Raw genomic sequence first — 15503 nt, 5'->3', positions numbered from 1 at the left:
ATAAGCTTTTATTCCAGTTGTACATTCCTTTAAAATTTTAAAACAGTGGTGGGATAATTGCTTTGCGTTCATATTAAATTACAATAATAGTCCTACAAAGTCATTTATTTAGATAAAGTAGGGAATGGTTCAAATCCGTCATTCATTTGAAGATTTCTCCTCTTATGCTGTTCTGGTAGTAACTCAAACATTTTTTTTTCACTTTTAATCCCAACATTGGACCATAGCAAAAAGAAAAAGTGAGTGAGATAATAGCAGGAAAGTTAAGATTTCTTATGCTTCCTACTCAATCCAAAACTAAAATAAGTTTTGCCTACACTCTACAGCTTTGCACTGGTTCCAGTGAGCAAACAGGTAACAAGGAAGCTGCAGTTCTGAATAGCAAGGTCACCATCTGGACATGCTGTATGTTAGAGGTGTGGAAGAACAGTTTGCATATATGCATATTAGCTGTGCAGGTAGTTTTTATTTGGGGGCCGGGACTTTGGCCTGAGATGTCACTAGCAAAAGTGTGCCTGTTTTAGGGTTGGCAAGTGCAGTGGTGAGAGCAAAGGGTGTTGGGACGGTGGCAGCTGCAATGAAAAGAACTGGGGATTCAGCTATTAGCAGGTATGAGAATGAAAGGGGAATGGGTGATGCTGTGTTGATGCCAAAGGGAGGGGGACATGCAAGCCCATTGCTGAAAGAAGGGTGGGGCAGACACAGTGACGTGTTTAAGCTGGGGGTGAAAGGGGTGGGATGGGTGTGTGCATACATGGTAGTGAGTGTGTGGGGGGGTCTAGAACATAGGGAGAAGCATAGGGGTCAGATGCCATGTTGGGAGGGGTGGGCTGCAGTAGTGAGAGAGTGTGCAGATGCAGTGATGAAACTGGGAGAGAATTTGTGCAGGTATGATCTGCAAAAAAAAAATCTAGATGTATTTAAAAATCTGTATGTATTCCTAAATGCACAGAATATTACTGGATATTGAGTTATTATAGGTATATTAAGCACCAGAGATTGTTGATTCAGGGAATATCCGATTGCCTTATGGGATCAGGAAGGAATTGTATTCCCCTGTTGGAGCAAATTGAACCATGCTTTATAGGGTTTGTTTTGCCTTCCTCTGGATCAACTGCGGGCAACGGTGGACATAGCGTTCTTTTTAGTTTAGTTTTTTTCTTTTTTCTCCTTTTATCTCTGTAGGTTGAACTCAATGGACTTGTGTCTTTTTTTCAACCTGACTAACTATGTAACTATGATGAGAGTGGGACAGTGTGTGGGAACAAGCATTGTGGGGAAAGCAGGGGTGTGGAACTGCAGCAATGGTGGTGAGGCTGTGCAGGCCTGATGGTGACATGGGGAGGTGTTTCTGTAAGAACAGTGGTGAAGGACAAAGGATGGGGGTTGAGTGCTGTTGTTACAGCGGGATGAAAGGGAGTGCGCAGGTGGTTGGGGGAGGGACCATACAGGTGTGGTGTTGAGTGTAAAGTAGGGTATACACGGTTAGAATTTCAAATTAACTAAATCGATTTCAGAACGTTACTTCGACATTCTAATAGTTGATGCACAGACGTCAATGATCCATTTCGACCACAGTGACAAAAACAATGGAAGGCGCATGTTAGAAAAAAAAATTCTCGATCAAACGAAATTCTAACAGTGAATGTGGTTTTCATTCAGAAAACTCAATTCATTCCAAAATCGAATGTTGAATGAAAATCAAAATCAAATGCAATTTCGAACGACAGTCGTCAAGTCTCTTATGGCATTATCGAACGTTCTGACAGGATTTTTTTCTTACGAACTTTTGTTTTTTGTCTTGTTGACCTATTCTGAATGATTATACACCTATCTTGTGCTGGGTGAACCAATTATAATGCAGAACAATTAAGTGAGCATTTAATGTTTACATTTATAACTGATAGATTGTATTTTTGTTATATTTTTATTCCATCCCAAATTGCGGAACAATGACGTTTGTATTGCGTTCATTGCTATTTTAATCAATGATAAAGTTGCTTGCTTGTGATCACTTGCACCTAAATTGATCACAAGTTGATATGTCAACGGGTACCTTTAGGTTGCTTTTCAGTTGAATTTGAGTGATGGTTTGCCTTCTAATCTTCCTTGTTTTTGAGGATTATCCCTTCCTTAGCTGTGCAGGTAGTTTTTATTTGGGGGCCGGGACTTTGGCCTGAGATGTCACTAGCAAAAGTGTGCCTGTTTTAGGGTTGGCAAGTGCAGTGGTGAGAGCAAAGGGTGTTGGGACGGTGGCAGCTGCAATGAAAAGAACTGGGGATTCAGCTATTAGCAGGTATGAGAATGAAAGGGGAATGGGTGATGCTGTGTTGATGCCAAAGGGAGGGGGACATGCAAGCCCATTGCTGAAAGAAGGGTGGGGCAGACACAGTGACGTGTTTAAGCTGGGGGTGAAAGGGGTGGGATGGGTGTGTGCATACATGGTAGTGAGTGTGTGGGGGGGTCTAGAACATAGGGAGAAGCATAGGGGTCAGATGCCATGTTGGGAGGGGTGGGCTGCAGTAGTGAGAGAGTGTGCAGATGCAGTGATGAAACTGGGAGAGAATTTGTGCAGGTATGATCTGCAAAAAAAAAATCTAGATGTATTTAAAAATCTGTATGTATTCCTAAATGCACAGAATATTACTGGATATTGAGTTATTATAGGTATATTAAGCACCAGAGATTGTTGATTCAGGGAATATCCGATTGCCTTATGGGATCAGGAAGGAATTGTATTCCCCTGTTGGAGCAAATTGAACCATGCTTTATAGGGTTTGTTTTGCCTTCCTCTGGATCAACTGCGGGCAACGGTGGACATAGCGTTCTTTTTAGTTTAGTTTTTTTCTTTTTTCTCCTTTTATCTCTGTAGGTTGAACTCAATGGACTTGTGTCTTTTTTTCAACCTGACTAACTATGTAACTATGATGAGAGTGGGACAGTGTGTGGGAACAAGCATTGTGGGGAAAGCAGGGGTGTGGAACTGCAGCAATGGTGGTGAGGCTGTGCAGGCCTGATGGTGACATGGGGAGGTGTTTCTGTAAGAACAGTGGTGAAGGACAAAGGATGGGGGTTGAGTGCTGTTGTTACAGCGGGATGAAAGGGAGTGCGCAGGTGGTTGGGGGAGGGACCATACAGGTGTGGTGTTGAGTGTAAAGTAGGGTATACACGGTTAGAATTTCAAATTAACTAAATCGATTTCAGAACGTTACTTCGACATTCTAATAGTTGATGCACAGACGTCAATGATCCATTTCGACCACAGTGACAAAAACAATGGAAGGCGCATGTTAGAAAAAAAAATTCTCGATCAAACGAAATTCTAACAGTGAATGTGGTTTTCATTCAGAAAACTCAATTCATTCCAAAATCGAATGTTGAATGAAAATCAAAATCAAATGCAATTTCGAACGACAGTCGTCAAGTCTCTTATGGCATTATCGAACGTTCTGACAGGATTTTTTTCTTACGAACTTTTGTTTTTTGTCTTGTTGACCTATTCTGAATGATTATACACCTATCTTGTGCTGGGTGAACCAATTATAATGCAGAACAATTAAGTGAGCATTTAATGTTTACATTTATAACTGATAGATTGTATTTTTGTTATATTTTTATTCCATCCCAAATTGCGGAACAATGACGTTTGTATTGCGTTCATTGCTATTTTAATCAATGATAAAGTTGCTTGCTTGTGATCACTTGCACCTAAATTGATCACAAGTTGATATGTCAACGGGTACCTTTAGGTTGCTTTTCAGTTGAATTTGAGTGATGGTTTGCCTTCTAATCTTCCTTGTTTTTGAGGATTATCCCTTCCTAATATTTTAACCCCCCCCCCCTCAATTTTCTGCTAATTTACTGCGTCTTAAAGTAATTGCTAATTAACACAGACACTGGCCTTTAGATACACCGTATGGCTTCTTTATTTGTGTGTTCATCTCAAACTTGTCATTGCTCTATTTAAATATACACTTTTTGCTTGTGCAGCATGATCAGGGATCACATCTCGCATCTTATTTTAGGCTATGGCAAATCATAGATCATAGATAACTACATCTCTGATGGTGTAGACAGACAGAAAGGGAATATTTGTAATGAAAGTCAAGGTTTGCTTGCTTCTAGGGAGAATTCCAAAAGTATATGTATATAAATCATAACATATTAAATAAAAACATATTGAAGATATTTTGATATGTGAGTAATGACAATTTAAAGGAGAACTATGAGATGAGTGATTTCCACTCACCTCATAGTTCTAGCCGACCTGTGACAATGAGACTGTCACAGGTCGGCTCAGTAGATCGGGAGGTGAGCGAACACATACCAGGTTCGCTCACCTCTCGATCCTGTCACGGCTCTCTGCCGTGACAGGGGGAGGGCCTGGATTCCCCTCTCCCCGCTCCGATCTGCCAGCGCTGACTGGCGGAACGGACGGGGGAGGGGGCGGGTACAGCTGGCTCTGCCTCTAGATAGGCAGAGCCAGCTGTCACTCACGCAGCTGGGCGGAACCCGTCATCTACGTCGTGATCCGCTCCGGCTGCGGCGTCTCAGTATACCGCGAGCTGTAGCTCCCGGTATACTGAGCTTAGGGTAACGGGAGGACGCTAGTTTGTGTCCTCCCGTTACCCTAAGGAGAACTATGGGGAAAAACACTGACCCCATAGTTCTCCTTTAACAGGTGACTTTCCTTCGCCTGTAGATTCATGAACCGAGTGCAATCGTAATCACAGCCAGAGAACATCAGCATGCTTTATCTACGGCAAGGAAGAGGTAATTTTGACTGAAACTGAGTTATTTGGTAATGACATGCCTTACTGATCCATTTAGATTATAAACTGTTATAAAGGACAGCTTTACGTAACAACATATCAATCTGGAATACAGATACTGTGAGCTTTTCAAATAAGCATTTTAATTTATGTATTATATATTATATTCCCTTGTGTAGTGCACTTAAGTTCTCATATAATTACTGTTTTAGGATTATCCAATCAGTGAGAATACTGTAAAGGTGCCCATACACCTTACGATTATCGGACGATTTTCGTATGCAATCGACTTTTCGGCCGATAATCGTATGTGTGCATTGCAGTGTCCGACAGACAGTACTGTACAATCGTACGACTTTTGACGGTCAAGCATGTTTGAAAACTTTGCTAGATCGTACGATTTTTGTAAGATTGCTGGCGTTTCCGTCCGTCAAAAGTCGTACGATCTACACTGCGCTTGCTCTAACGAAAATACGGCAAATCATTTACCGCATTTCGTCCAGGTGCTTTTCGTTAATTACAGCTAAATTAATCTTGCGATCATCGGGGCAGGATGGGGCTGCCGTACGAAAATCGTACGACTATTCGATCATCGGACGAAAAGTTTCGTCTGATAATCGTAAGGTGTATGGGCACCTTTACTCAAAGTTGTGTACATCAGAATGCTAGTTTAATAAAAATCAACCACCAATAGGCAAATTGCTTGGCAAAGAGGATCCTTTTACCTAGTGTAAAATCCTGTCCCGGTCATATTAATACAGTAATTTTAAGACTCCTCAGGGTGCATTGTAGCCAATTCTAGCCGAAGAGTAAACTATAATCCTCCAAGATCAGGATGGCACAGGCATGTTCTATTTTGAAAGTGGTTTGAGATCGTGATGTTTGATAAAACCCGCAGTCAGAATATATATAGTGGCGTGTGGTCAATATTGTAATTTGATGAAACATGTCGATTGAAGTTGTTCAGATACCTACACACACCTTCACACAAACAGCAATTCTGTTGATTTACATGTTTAGAGTTGATTTGGTCATTTCCAAGTTTTCTTTACTGACACTTCTTCTAATAGAGCAATAACCTGTTGTGCCAATGTACAGTGGGAAATAATGATTTCTGAACAAGACTGTACAAAATATGGAACCTCAGTTATTTGCAGTAGTGTAGTTTAAGTAGATCGAAACCCAATAACTAACATTTTATACAATCTTAACATTTCTGCAGCATTCGCAGTGATACCCAATATGTGTTGTGCAACCATAGTTTACATACAGGTGTGCACCCAGCGCGTGTGTTTGCATCCCCCATTTGGGATGACGGGAATGCTTTTAAATTTTTTATTTAAATATAATTTAAGTTTATTTCACATAACTTTATTGCTATCACAAGGGGGCTAACAAGTTCTACAGCTGCCCAGATCGCTTTTACATTAAAGTCCTGAGACTGCTGCACAAAATAGAAACAAGCTCACAGTGGACTTGAATTCCTTGGAAATTGTGTTTTCTTTATCCGGTAACCTCTGCACTTGGTGCACCTCAGAGCCTACTTGGCAGATGGGGATAATTGCTGGAGGGCCCTGGATCTCTATATTGTCAGCAGGCTGAAAATCCTATTTTTTTTGCTGCAGATAACCTCTACTAGGGATAGAGTATGCCTGGAGGACTTTGTGGAACTTGTCCACTTGAGCAAAAGTCCTCCTTCACTGGCTGATCCACATCCTCTTGAGAAAGTTCATCAGATGCCTTGCATTGTTCTACCCTTAATGAGGTGATTGCTCTTAATGGTTCTGTAAAGGTTCATGTCCCTCACTCCATGACTGTTGATTCTTTTTTTGGATCTGGGGGAATCAGCTTCTTAGATCCATGGCTAATGTTCAGGGTTAGGCAGGCCCATCAGGATCCTTCTGCAAGGTCCCAGCAACACCTCTGGGTGTCAGAGAGGATTATTAGCTTCATCCTCAGTTCTTTCTGATTCCTGGCTCACCAATCTGGGGCTAAGGTCTGACTTTCATTTCTGCCTACCCTTGTGTGGGTGTCTCCCCTGCACCCTACCCCTTCAGTCACATTGATTTTGTGGAGTTTTCTAGTGGTCTTAGGAGTCACTAAACACTTGTTGTGGGCAATTGTGTTGCAGTTACTAAATGTCTAAAATGTTACTAAAATGTCTGCTTAGCAAGATTGGCAATCCCTTTAGTCGCGTACGTTCCATCCCCTTAATCCTAAGGCTTAGGCATGTAATGTCTTTCGCCTTCTCAAAGACCGGCAGGTCTTTCTCAACTGGTCCTGTTATGTTCTAGGTTACCTCTTGGGACCTGTTCCTTCTGGGGGTTGTCCCTAAAATTCTTGTTGCCCTCAGTTTCTGGGGATTTTCTTCCCAAAATGTGTTGTTTTTGTGGCTTCTGGTTGTTATTATTATTATTATTATACAGGATTTATATAGTGCCAACAATTTGCACAGCGCTGTGGTTAATCAGCTTCTTGTTGGCTCATGTTTGGTGTTCCTTTTTGTATGTATTTATTCACCTCGCATCCCTTAGGTGACTCCTGGGCTGCAGACAATCCCCAATATTTTTCAGTGGACCTTTTACTGTGATACCTGTTACTGTGTTACTCCCCCCTCTGTTGTACAGCTTTTGGATGTCCCGACTGTGTCTGAATTCCTGTGTCCCTTAATGGACAAGAAAGAAAATACAATTTTTGTATATACCATAAAATCCTTTCTTGGAGTCCATTAAGGGACACAAGTCCCACTCCTCTGTGTTTTCTGTTCATGCACTTGGTACTGCTTGCTACAAACTGAGCCATGCTAGATAGAGGAGGAGTTACTCAGGGCTGGCTTTTGTTTTTTGTTTGCCAGGGTCTAATCATCCCATAGGCAGGAATATGACCCAACTGTATCTGAATACCTATGTCCCTCAGTGGACTCCAAGAAAAGGTTTTTACAATAAGTTAAAAAAAATCCTATTTTTCTTGGTTCCATATGGATGGCCTGGTTAATGTTTTTATGTGAGTCACAAACCCCTGCCATACATATAAAGAGTATATTTAAACTGTGAAAGCTGTGGAATCTTTCTTTTTACTCCCTTTGACGTAATCATAATCTGGTGTGTAAAAAACTTACATTTCATAAATATTTAGCTGTTTTTTTATATTATCTGCCTTAAACATGGCTGAGTACATATAAAACAGTAATCCTGGCACTTTGGTTTATAAGCAAGTACTGTGGAGTCATTTTACTCATGATAATTCATTTATTTGACGTGTACATGGCCGATGAGCAAAAGTCTGCTCTTGGCTTTCACTTGTTTGTTTGAGCACTAAATAGCTCTCCATGTATGGCTAGTTGCCTGGGCTGGAGGAAGGCAATACCTCACCGTAGTCATAGTAAGTTGGCATAAACTTTTGTCACACTTCATAAATGTAAATCACAACTAATACCACTTAGTTCCTCCTCTTCTTTCTTATTTCATGTGCAAGGGTAGTTTTAGGCAGAGCAGTTTATAAAGTGTAAAGTTAATAAGTATGCCAAAAAATTAAAAGATAGGAAAATGCGTAAAGGTGCCTATACACCTTACAATTATCTGCAGATTTTCTATGGTGAGATGGAAAAAGTGCAACAGATTGGCCCAGGTGGAGATTACTCTATCCACACAGTTTAGCGTGGATGGAGGAATCAGTTGCACCTTTTCCATCTGACCACAGAAAATCTGCGGATAATTGTAAGGTGCATGGCCAGCTTAACATTTTGCACACATGCAAGATATTTTTCTTCAACAGTGCAGAGGTTCTTTTTCTTATGCTAAAAGGGGTTCTCAGTGACCTTCGGCTCAGTATGCTACATCTGCCCCATCGTTTGGAGTCTGAACTACTTGCTAAGCAGTAGCACCCCATTTAACTTCCAGTGTGAAAGTAAGAATATCATCCAATGTTAGCCACACTCTAGCAGTTTGAACCATTTTTTGATTACACAAGCAATTAAATAGATCAAGGCAATTAGATAGATCTACCAGCTTCCTTGCTGTATAAATACATCAATTAAAGGTGTTTGCTGCTCTTGATCCTTTCTATCTTTAATGCAGTCTGATTGAACATTGTTGGAGAGCTAGAAACTTGGCCAGCATAAGGTTGTTTCACACCAAATGCATTGTTACACATTGTACTGTTCTTTTTCTGCCAAAATACATGGACATCAGAAAAAAAACTTTCAAGTATGTCAAGTCTGAAGGAAGTGTTGTTGATGCCTGCAGAGTCCAATCATATTGGTCCTGTCATTTCTCTTGTTTAATATGAGAGAATTAGAGGGATAATATGGCTGCTATGTACTGTAAGTACTGTACTTCTTGCAGACACTAAACTCATGACGCCTGTTTTGGAGAAATCCAGTCATGTTACTCCACACAGAGACTTTATAGTGGGCAAATATTTAAAAGTCGTTAAAATCCCCTTTTAAAGTGTATTTAAACCCCAACAATGAACTTCATTGATTTGCTACTTTTTGTTAAATATACTTCTGAAAGTGTTTTGTTAGATCTGTTGCTTAGCTACACACAAATGTCTGTTTATCATGTCAGAAATTCAGAGTTGTCCTGCGTCTTGTGCACAATCCTTGTTGTCACAAGGAATCTAATTAACCCTTCTAGCCCTTATATAAAGACTACAGAATGATTATTCTCGATGTCGTGGAGAATAGCATAAAGGACGGATTTGAGTAGTTTAGGAAAAAAAAAAAACTGGGGCTTAACCCAGGAGGAGAAAACGTTTTATATTTAAATAAAGGTCCAAGAAAACTCAGCATAATCATGTTGTGTTAGGCTGGGTTCACACCTAGGCGTATTACGCATGCACGTCTGTCGCGCGACCGTCACGCAGTTTTTTTACCGCGATTCGCGGTAACAAAATCGTGTGACTGTCGCGCGATTCCGAAGGCTACTTGGCTGTATCCCAATGGAAAACGCCCTCCAAAACGGCCCAAAGAAGTACATGTACTTGTTTGGGCGTCAGCCGTTTTGTAGGGCGTTCAGACGGGCGGAAATACGGAAAGGTGTGAACCATACCCATAGAAAACAATGGGATTTTCATGGTTGTACGTTTTGTAGAGCGTTCATAGAGCGTTGAACGCCCGACAAAACGGAAAGGTGTGAACGGGGCCTTAGAGCTGTGCAAAGGCAAGCTAGCTGGTAGTAACCATCATACGTATAGCTTTTTATTAAACCTGATAGGTCAGTTCTCTCTTGCTTCGTAGATGAACAAACAGGTCAAGAGGTTATAATTACATAATTGAAAAGCATAGCACATTTTTATGATAAAAATAATGCTATGAGTGCAAATGATAGATCTTTTTTTTCCATTTTGACTACACAATGGCTGTTGTTTGAATTGCATATTGGCAATATATTTTTATTTCTAAACCGCCCATGTTATATTTAAGAATTATGTGTATGTATGTTTCAGATGTATTGTGTACACACAACAAAGGTGTTTAGATTCCACCCATAGATCATGCTGGGAGGGAACACACTACAGAGGTGTATACATGTTCGTGGTGTGTTTATAAGGTTAGTAAATCAACCCCATTGAGTATACATATAAGGAATTTTCACAATTTTCTGACACTGACTTACAGCTTCTCATTTGTATGTGACTCAACTTTCTTAAAGTGTTTGTAAAATAAACTAAAGTTTTATTTTGTATGGACAAGGAAGGGTTAGAACCTCAATCTGGTTTTTATTGTTGTGTCCCCACAGGGCACATTTACCCTCTCTATTAGTCCTGGTAAACCTGCTTGCTTGTTTTTTGTAGCCCTGATGAAGGGGGATGTTTTGGCTGTATTTGTATTTTGGTTGTGATCAGATTTTTATTTAACTCTTTCGCTGCCAAGCCCTACGGAACGCTTTACACCTCAGCTGGCCACACCATTTTTGCAATTTTTCTCATTGTTTTGATTTTCTTTTGCTGCGTTGCTTGCATTTGTAAAAGACTCCCGGCAGAATAAAAAGATGGTGCTACTAATTTTGTAGGTCCTGTGATAATTACGAAAATGTTTTTCAAATCAATATTAAATTGATAACAATACACAATTAAATTGATAAAAGCGCACTAAAATCAGTATCAGTGCACGAAAAAAATAATTTTCTGACTAAATCTAAAAGATAAAACTGTATTGACATAATAAATAACAAATATTTGTAAATTTTAAAATGTGCCTTTTTGCAAAACTGTAAAAAAAATTAAGTAAGACAAAACTGTAGATAAGCGACTTATGTAAAAAATCGTTTGTGCACTGTGCTGGTGTGTGTGTTGTGATAAAATGATGCAGGCGTACATTTAATCACAACACAGCGTATGACAACGCATGGCAATGCGTCACAACACTTTGCCATGCGCTGCCACAGTTAGATTAATGTTATTTTGAAAGGAAAAAAATAAAAATCAAGCATTGCGATGCATTCTAAAACACAGCGCGCATGTCGTACACCACAATATGGTGCACACCGTTGCACTTGTATAAAATGTGTGTTTGGGGGAGGGGTGTTGTGTTTTTTTTAATTTGGGGGGCTATGGTGAAATATTAGGGGTCTAAACAAATCCCTGACATTTCCTTTTTCAAATAGAAAAAGAAATTAAGGACACAAAGTCCTAAACCTCTTTTTCTGCAGCCTCACCACTCAATGAATTGAAAGCTGTTAGTACAGGGGCTTCCCATTCATTCAGAAATGGTTGATAGTAAAATGTTTGCTATCAACCAGTTTCTGTATGGGGAGAAGCCTCTGTAGTGAGTGCTTCTCCCCATTGAGGAACTCATGAATGAAAAGGAAATCATGTAAAGCACTTCCTGTACTGTGTCCCGTTACTTACCAACATTGGAGTGATTCGCTGATCACTCCTGTGTTTGTCCTGCACAGAGGATCGGTACAGATATTTACCGATCCTCCACTCGGCCACGCACACAGCCGCTTTCACCCTGAAACTGACAGGATAACAGTGGCTCCTCTCTCCTGCCCACTCGCTGCTCTTTCATGCCGCTCAGCCATCTTATAACTCCTATCGGCTTTACTAGTGAGTTTGCTGTTTTGGTTGAAATTTGATGTACAGCACCTGACAGTGGTCCTAACCATTCTCTAGCCTATCCAGAAATAAAGAAAAAAGTTTTGGCTTTACATGCATTTTACGTTAGACACAGCTAAGCTGTGACAGGTCAGCAGCTGCAATGTCTACAATTCCCCTTATAATAGGTTTCCTTTAAATTGTCTAAAAAATAAGGTCATAATAAACATTCCCGGAAACCAGTTGCTACCAGAGTTTCTTATGTTAGAAAAGACAAAGGAAATAAAATGTCATCCAATGCATATCACTCTCTGCATGTTCTATAATGTATAAATGTTCTATGTCATCCTTAGACTAAAGTGTTTGCTTGATTGTTGTTGGTTTGGTATAATGTTTGTGAGCATGGTGAGATATTTTTATATTCAGAAAATATAATCTGTAGAGCTAAACTCTTCAATTAATTGGAAGCGAGAATACTAATAAATTGGTTAGGAGGCTAAGCACATTAGGCTGAATTGTTTTCGAAGTGGCTTGTCTAATTATTGTGTCTGCAACATTCATCCATTTCTGAGTCACTCCCATGTCCTGGATGAATGCCTAGAATATTACAGCAATATGTTCCCCAATTGGTTATTCTGCTCATATGCAGATCTTCTCTGGGAAGGCAACCTTTTTTTTATATAATCACAGAACAGAGAGCTGTATTATGCTGCTTGTTTATGTGACACTTCCATGTAGAATGGGTGGGGCCACGCTTTTCATCTCAGTCTTTTAACCTCCTTCATCTGTATTAATCTTACCATTGTTCTGTTTGTCTTTTAGGTTTGCTGCTTCTTTGGTAAGTGCCTTTCCCCAAAGTCACTTTTGCCAGTAAGGGCTTCACTTCTGATTTTAACACCTCTTGAATGCCAAACACCAAGCAGCCTGCCCTGCAGTTTAGCTGAAGTTACATTGTGTATCTTGCCAATGACACCTCAAGAAAAGGACTGCGCTGACTGACATCATATTCTCACTACGAAATGTCCAAGGAAGTATACTATTGCACTGAGGATAGCCATTGAATTGGAATAACTTTATGGAAATCAGATATCAGCAAAATCTTCTCCCACCTAGAGTTTATTTAGTTGTGGACCCAGAGCACGTCTTCTCAGCCAGAATTGTTTAAGTGAAGGAGCTTGATCGATGACTGACTCTCCGCTGATTAATTGGCTCTTCTCATGCTGCTTTGTGTGTTTTGGACTCCATCTGGTAGTTTATCCCATAAAGCAGCTATACCCTTTTTTCACTAGATTCTGTTGAGGAAATATCTGGACTTCAACGGACTTTTAACTTGAGAGTTACCCATCAGAGTTTGGTTTCTCCAGCATGGCTTTGAATGTAGCCCCAGTAAGAGATACAAAATGGCTAACACTAGAGGTGTGCAGGCAGTTCCAGAGAGGGACTTGTTCAAGATCTGACGAGGAATGCAAATTTGCACATCCACCCAAAAGTTGTCAGGTTGAAAATGGACGTGTTATCGCCTGCTTTGATTCCCTTAAGGTAAGGACGTTTTGCTTTTACATTCTGATATTTGTGTGATTGATTAAGTAGATGGGTGTATATCAACCAATTGTTCATGAGTTGCATAAAGTGAGATCATTTATCAGAAATATGTTTTACAAAGTATCTACTGTGTGGTTTGGTGGTAATATAACATAACCATATTTATGTTTTGACTCATTTTTTGAATTTGGTTTTATATAATATTTTATACATAAGTTAGTGTTGTGTTTATGACAATCTATAAAAGCGCATGTGACATCAATACTAATAACGTGTGTAAAAAGTATGTGGTGAATTATGTACTAAACTATAAAGCAAGCAATGTAACTTGGACATCCTTGTGATATCATTTGTCTAAAAGCATACATTTAAATCTGTTAAACTATTACATATAACAGAGTTCTCTAAATGTATCCATATGCTAAGGTGCCCATACACCTTACGACCATCGCAAGACTTTTGTCTTGCGATGGTCGTAAGCTTATTAAAAGCTTGTACGATCTGCCCATCTTGGACAGGCAGATCGTACTTGCGATCATTGAAAGCCCGCCCCCCTCACCATAGTGAGGGGCGAGCTTCCGATCACTGCAAACGGGCAGTGTGCGCACACCGGCCCGTTCGGCAGTTGTCGAACAAGCAGGCCAGTAACCCGCCGAGAATCGTACAATTCTCGGCGGGGTTTCAAGCCTGCTTGTTCAACAGAAGACGTGCAACCGTACAGTAGAAACGGTCGCACGGCTTCCATACACTGTACGATTATTGTACGATCGCGGGATTTCCTGTGAGAATCGTACAGTGTATGGGCACCTTTAGGTTAGGTTTAAGCTTCCCAGCTTCAGCTCTCAGTAAATACCAACAGTTGAGGGGGTTTTTCACAGAATAATAGGCCAAACAGTTAAAAGCACATATAAAGGTTTTAAAGGTCATTGATGCTGGCCATTAACAGCTTTGTGTGGCCCCTCAACCTGTTAGTCCAAACATGTGGCCAATTTGAAAGCTAGGTCTCGTCTCAGCAATGTTTAAGGGACAATTGTTGTTAGAATTGGATAACTACCTTATGGTCTTTCAGAATTACCGTATTTGCCAGCGTATAAGACGGGTTTTGAGACCTTAAAACATCCCCCGAAAATCGGGGGTCGCCTTATACGCCGGGTACATACAGAAGGATACGGTATACGGTGGGTAGCTTCGGCTACATACAGTATACCGCGCTGAGCCAATCACGGCAGACTTTGTATTAATGAATACAAAGCCTGTATTCATTAATACAAAGCCTGCCGTGATTGACTCAGCGGAAGACGGAGGACACAGCGGGGATCGCGGACAAGGTAAGAGACTGTAATCCCGAGTGTGGCTCGGGGTTACCGCTTATGGTACTGAAAATTAACCCCGTGCCACACTCGGGAATACCGCCATGGATGTTAGTGGGTGCATTTAAACATTATTTTGGGCTATACTCGTCTTATACGACGAGTATAGCCCAAAACCTATAATTTAACACAAAAAGTAGGGGGTCGTCTCATACGCCGAGTTGTCTTATACGCCGGCAAATACGGCAATAACCTTCTTATTAGATTTTTTACTGTCTGCATCTGCAGCTGTTTCAACCCAAGCATACAAGGTTTTCTAATTGGCCCTCCAAATCGCACCTTGTTCTGGAACCCTGACCTGTACTTTTAGTACACATGAAAAGTAGTTTGTTAAAAGCCTTGAGATCCAAGGTTGTAGAATATTGTACCAGGCTGAAGAGCTGTTGTATTAGAAATGTAATCAGGGGCTTTAATGACAAGCACAAACTGTCAGACATTTACATATATACAGAATTTGATTCAGTCTTGCAGAAAATTAGTCTTTGTCTATCTAGTCTGCCCACCCTAGGATTTAAAGTATCTTTGCTTTCCAAAAAAAACCTTATATTTCTGAATTGATCAATCTCTTCTTAGAGAAATACTTGTGGCACATTTAAATGTTTATAACAGACTATTGGGGCATAGTTATCTAGATCAGTGGTTCTCAACCTGTGTAACCTCGGGACCCACATGTTTCCTTGGTCATTAAGGCGTGACCCAAAAATGATTTCAGTTCTGAAACATTTTAATTTATTACACAAAACAACTTGTGCAGTATTCAGCTATATATATATATATA

At 40.3% G+C, this 15503-nt stretch overlaps 1 protein-coding gene across 12 annotated transcripts in view; it reads left to right on the top strand.

Annotated features, from left to right (window-relative positions):
- The first annotated feature begins 13169 nt into the window (after nucleotides 1–13169).
- The window catches only part of MBNL2 (muscleblind like splicing regulator 2), a 73997-nt gene continuing 71663 nt past the window's right edge, over nucleotides 13170–15503 (top strand). For all 12 annotated transcript variants that reach the window (XM_018571501.1, XM_018571500.1, XM_018571498.1 and 9 more), the window contains exon 1: nucleotides 13170–13352. In XM_018571501.1, the coding sequence (XP_018427003.1) occupies nucleotides 13179–13352 (174 nt within the window). In that variant the 5' untranslated portion in view covers nucleotides 13170–13178. The remainder of the gene's footprint in view (nucleotides 13353–15503) is intronic.

The sequence above is a fragment of the Nanorana parkeri genome, unplaced genomic scaffold, assembly GCF_000935625.1.
Source record: "Nanorana parkeri isolate BGI_ZX_2015 unplaced genomic scaffold, ASM93562v1 scaffold1768, whole genome shotgun sequence".
NCBI classification, from domain to species: Eukaryota; Metazoa; Chordata; class Amphibia; order Anura; family Dicroglossidae; genus Nanorana; species Nanorana parkeri.
Note: the sequence above shows the minus strand (reverse complement) of the source record. Positions and strands in the feature narration are given on the sequence as shown.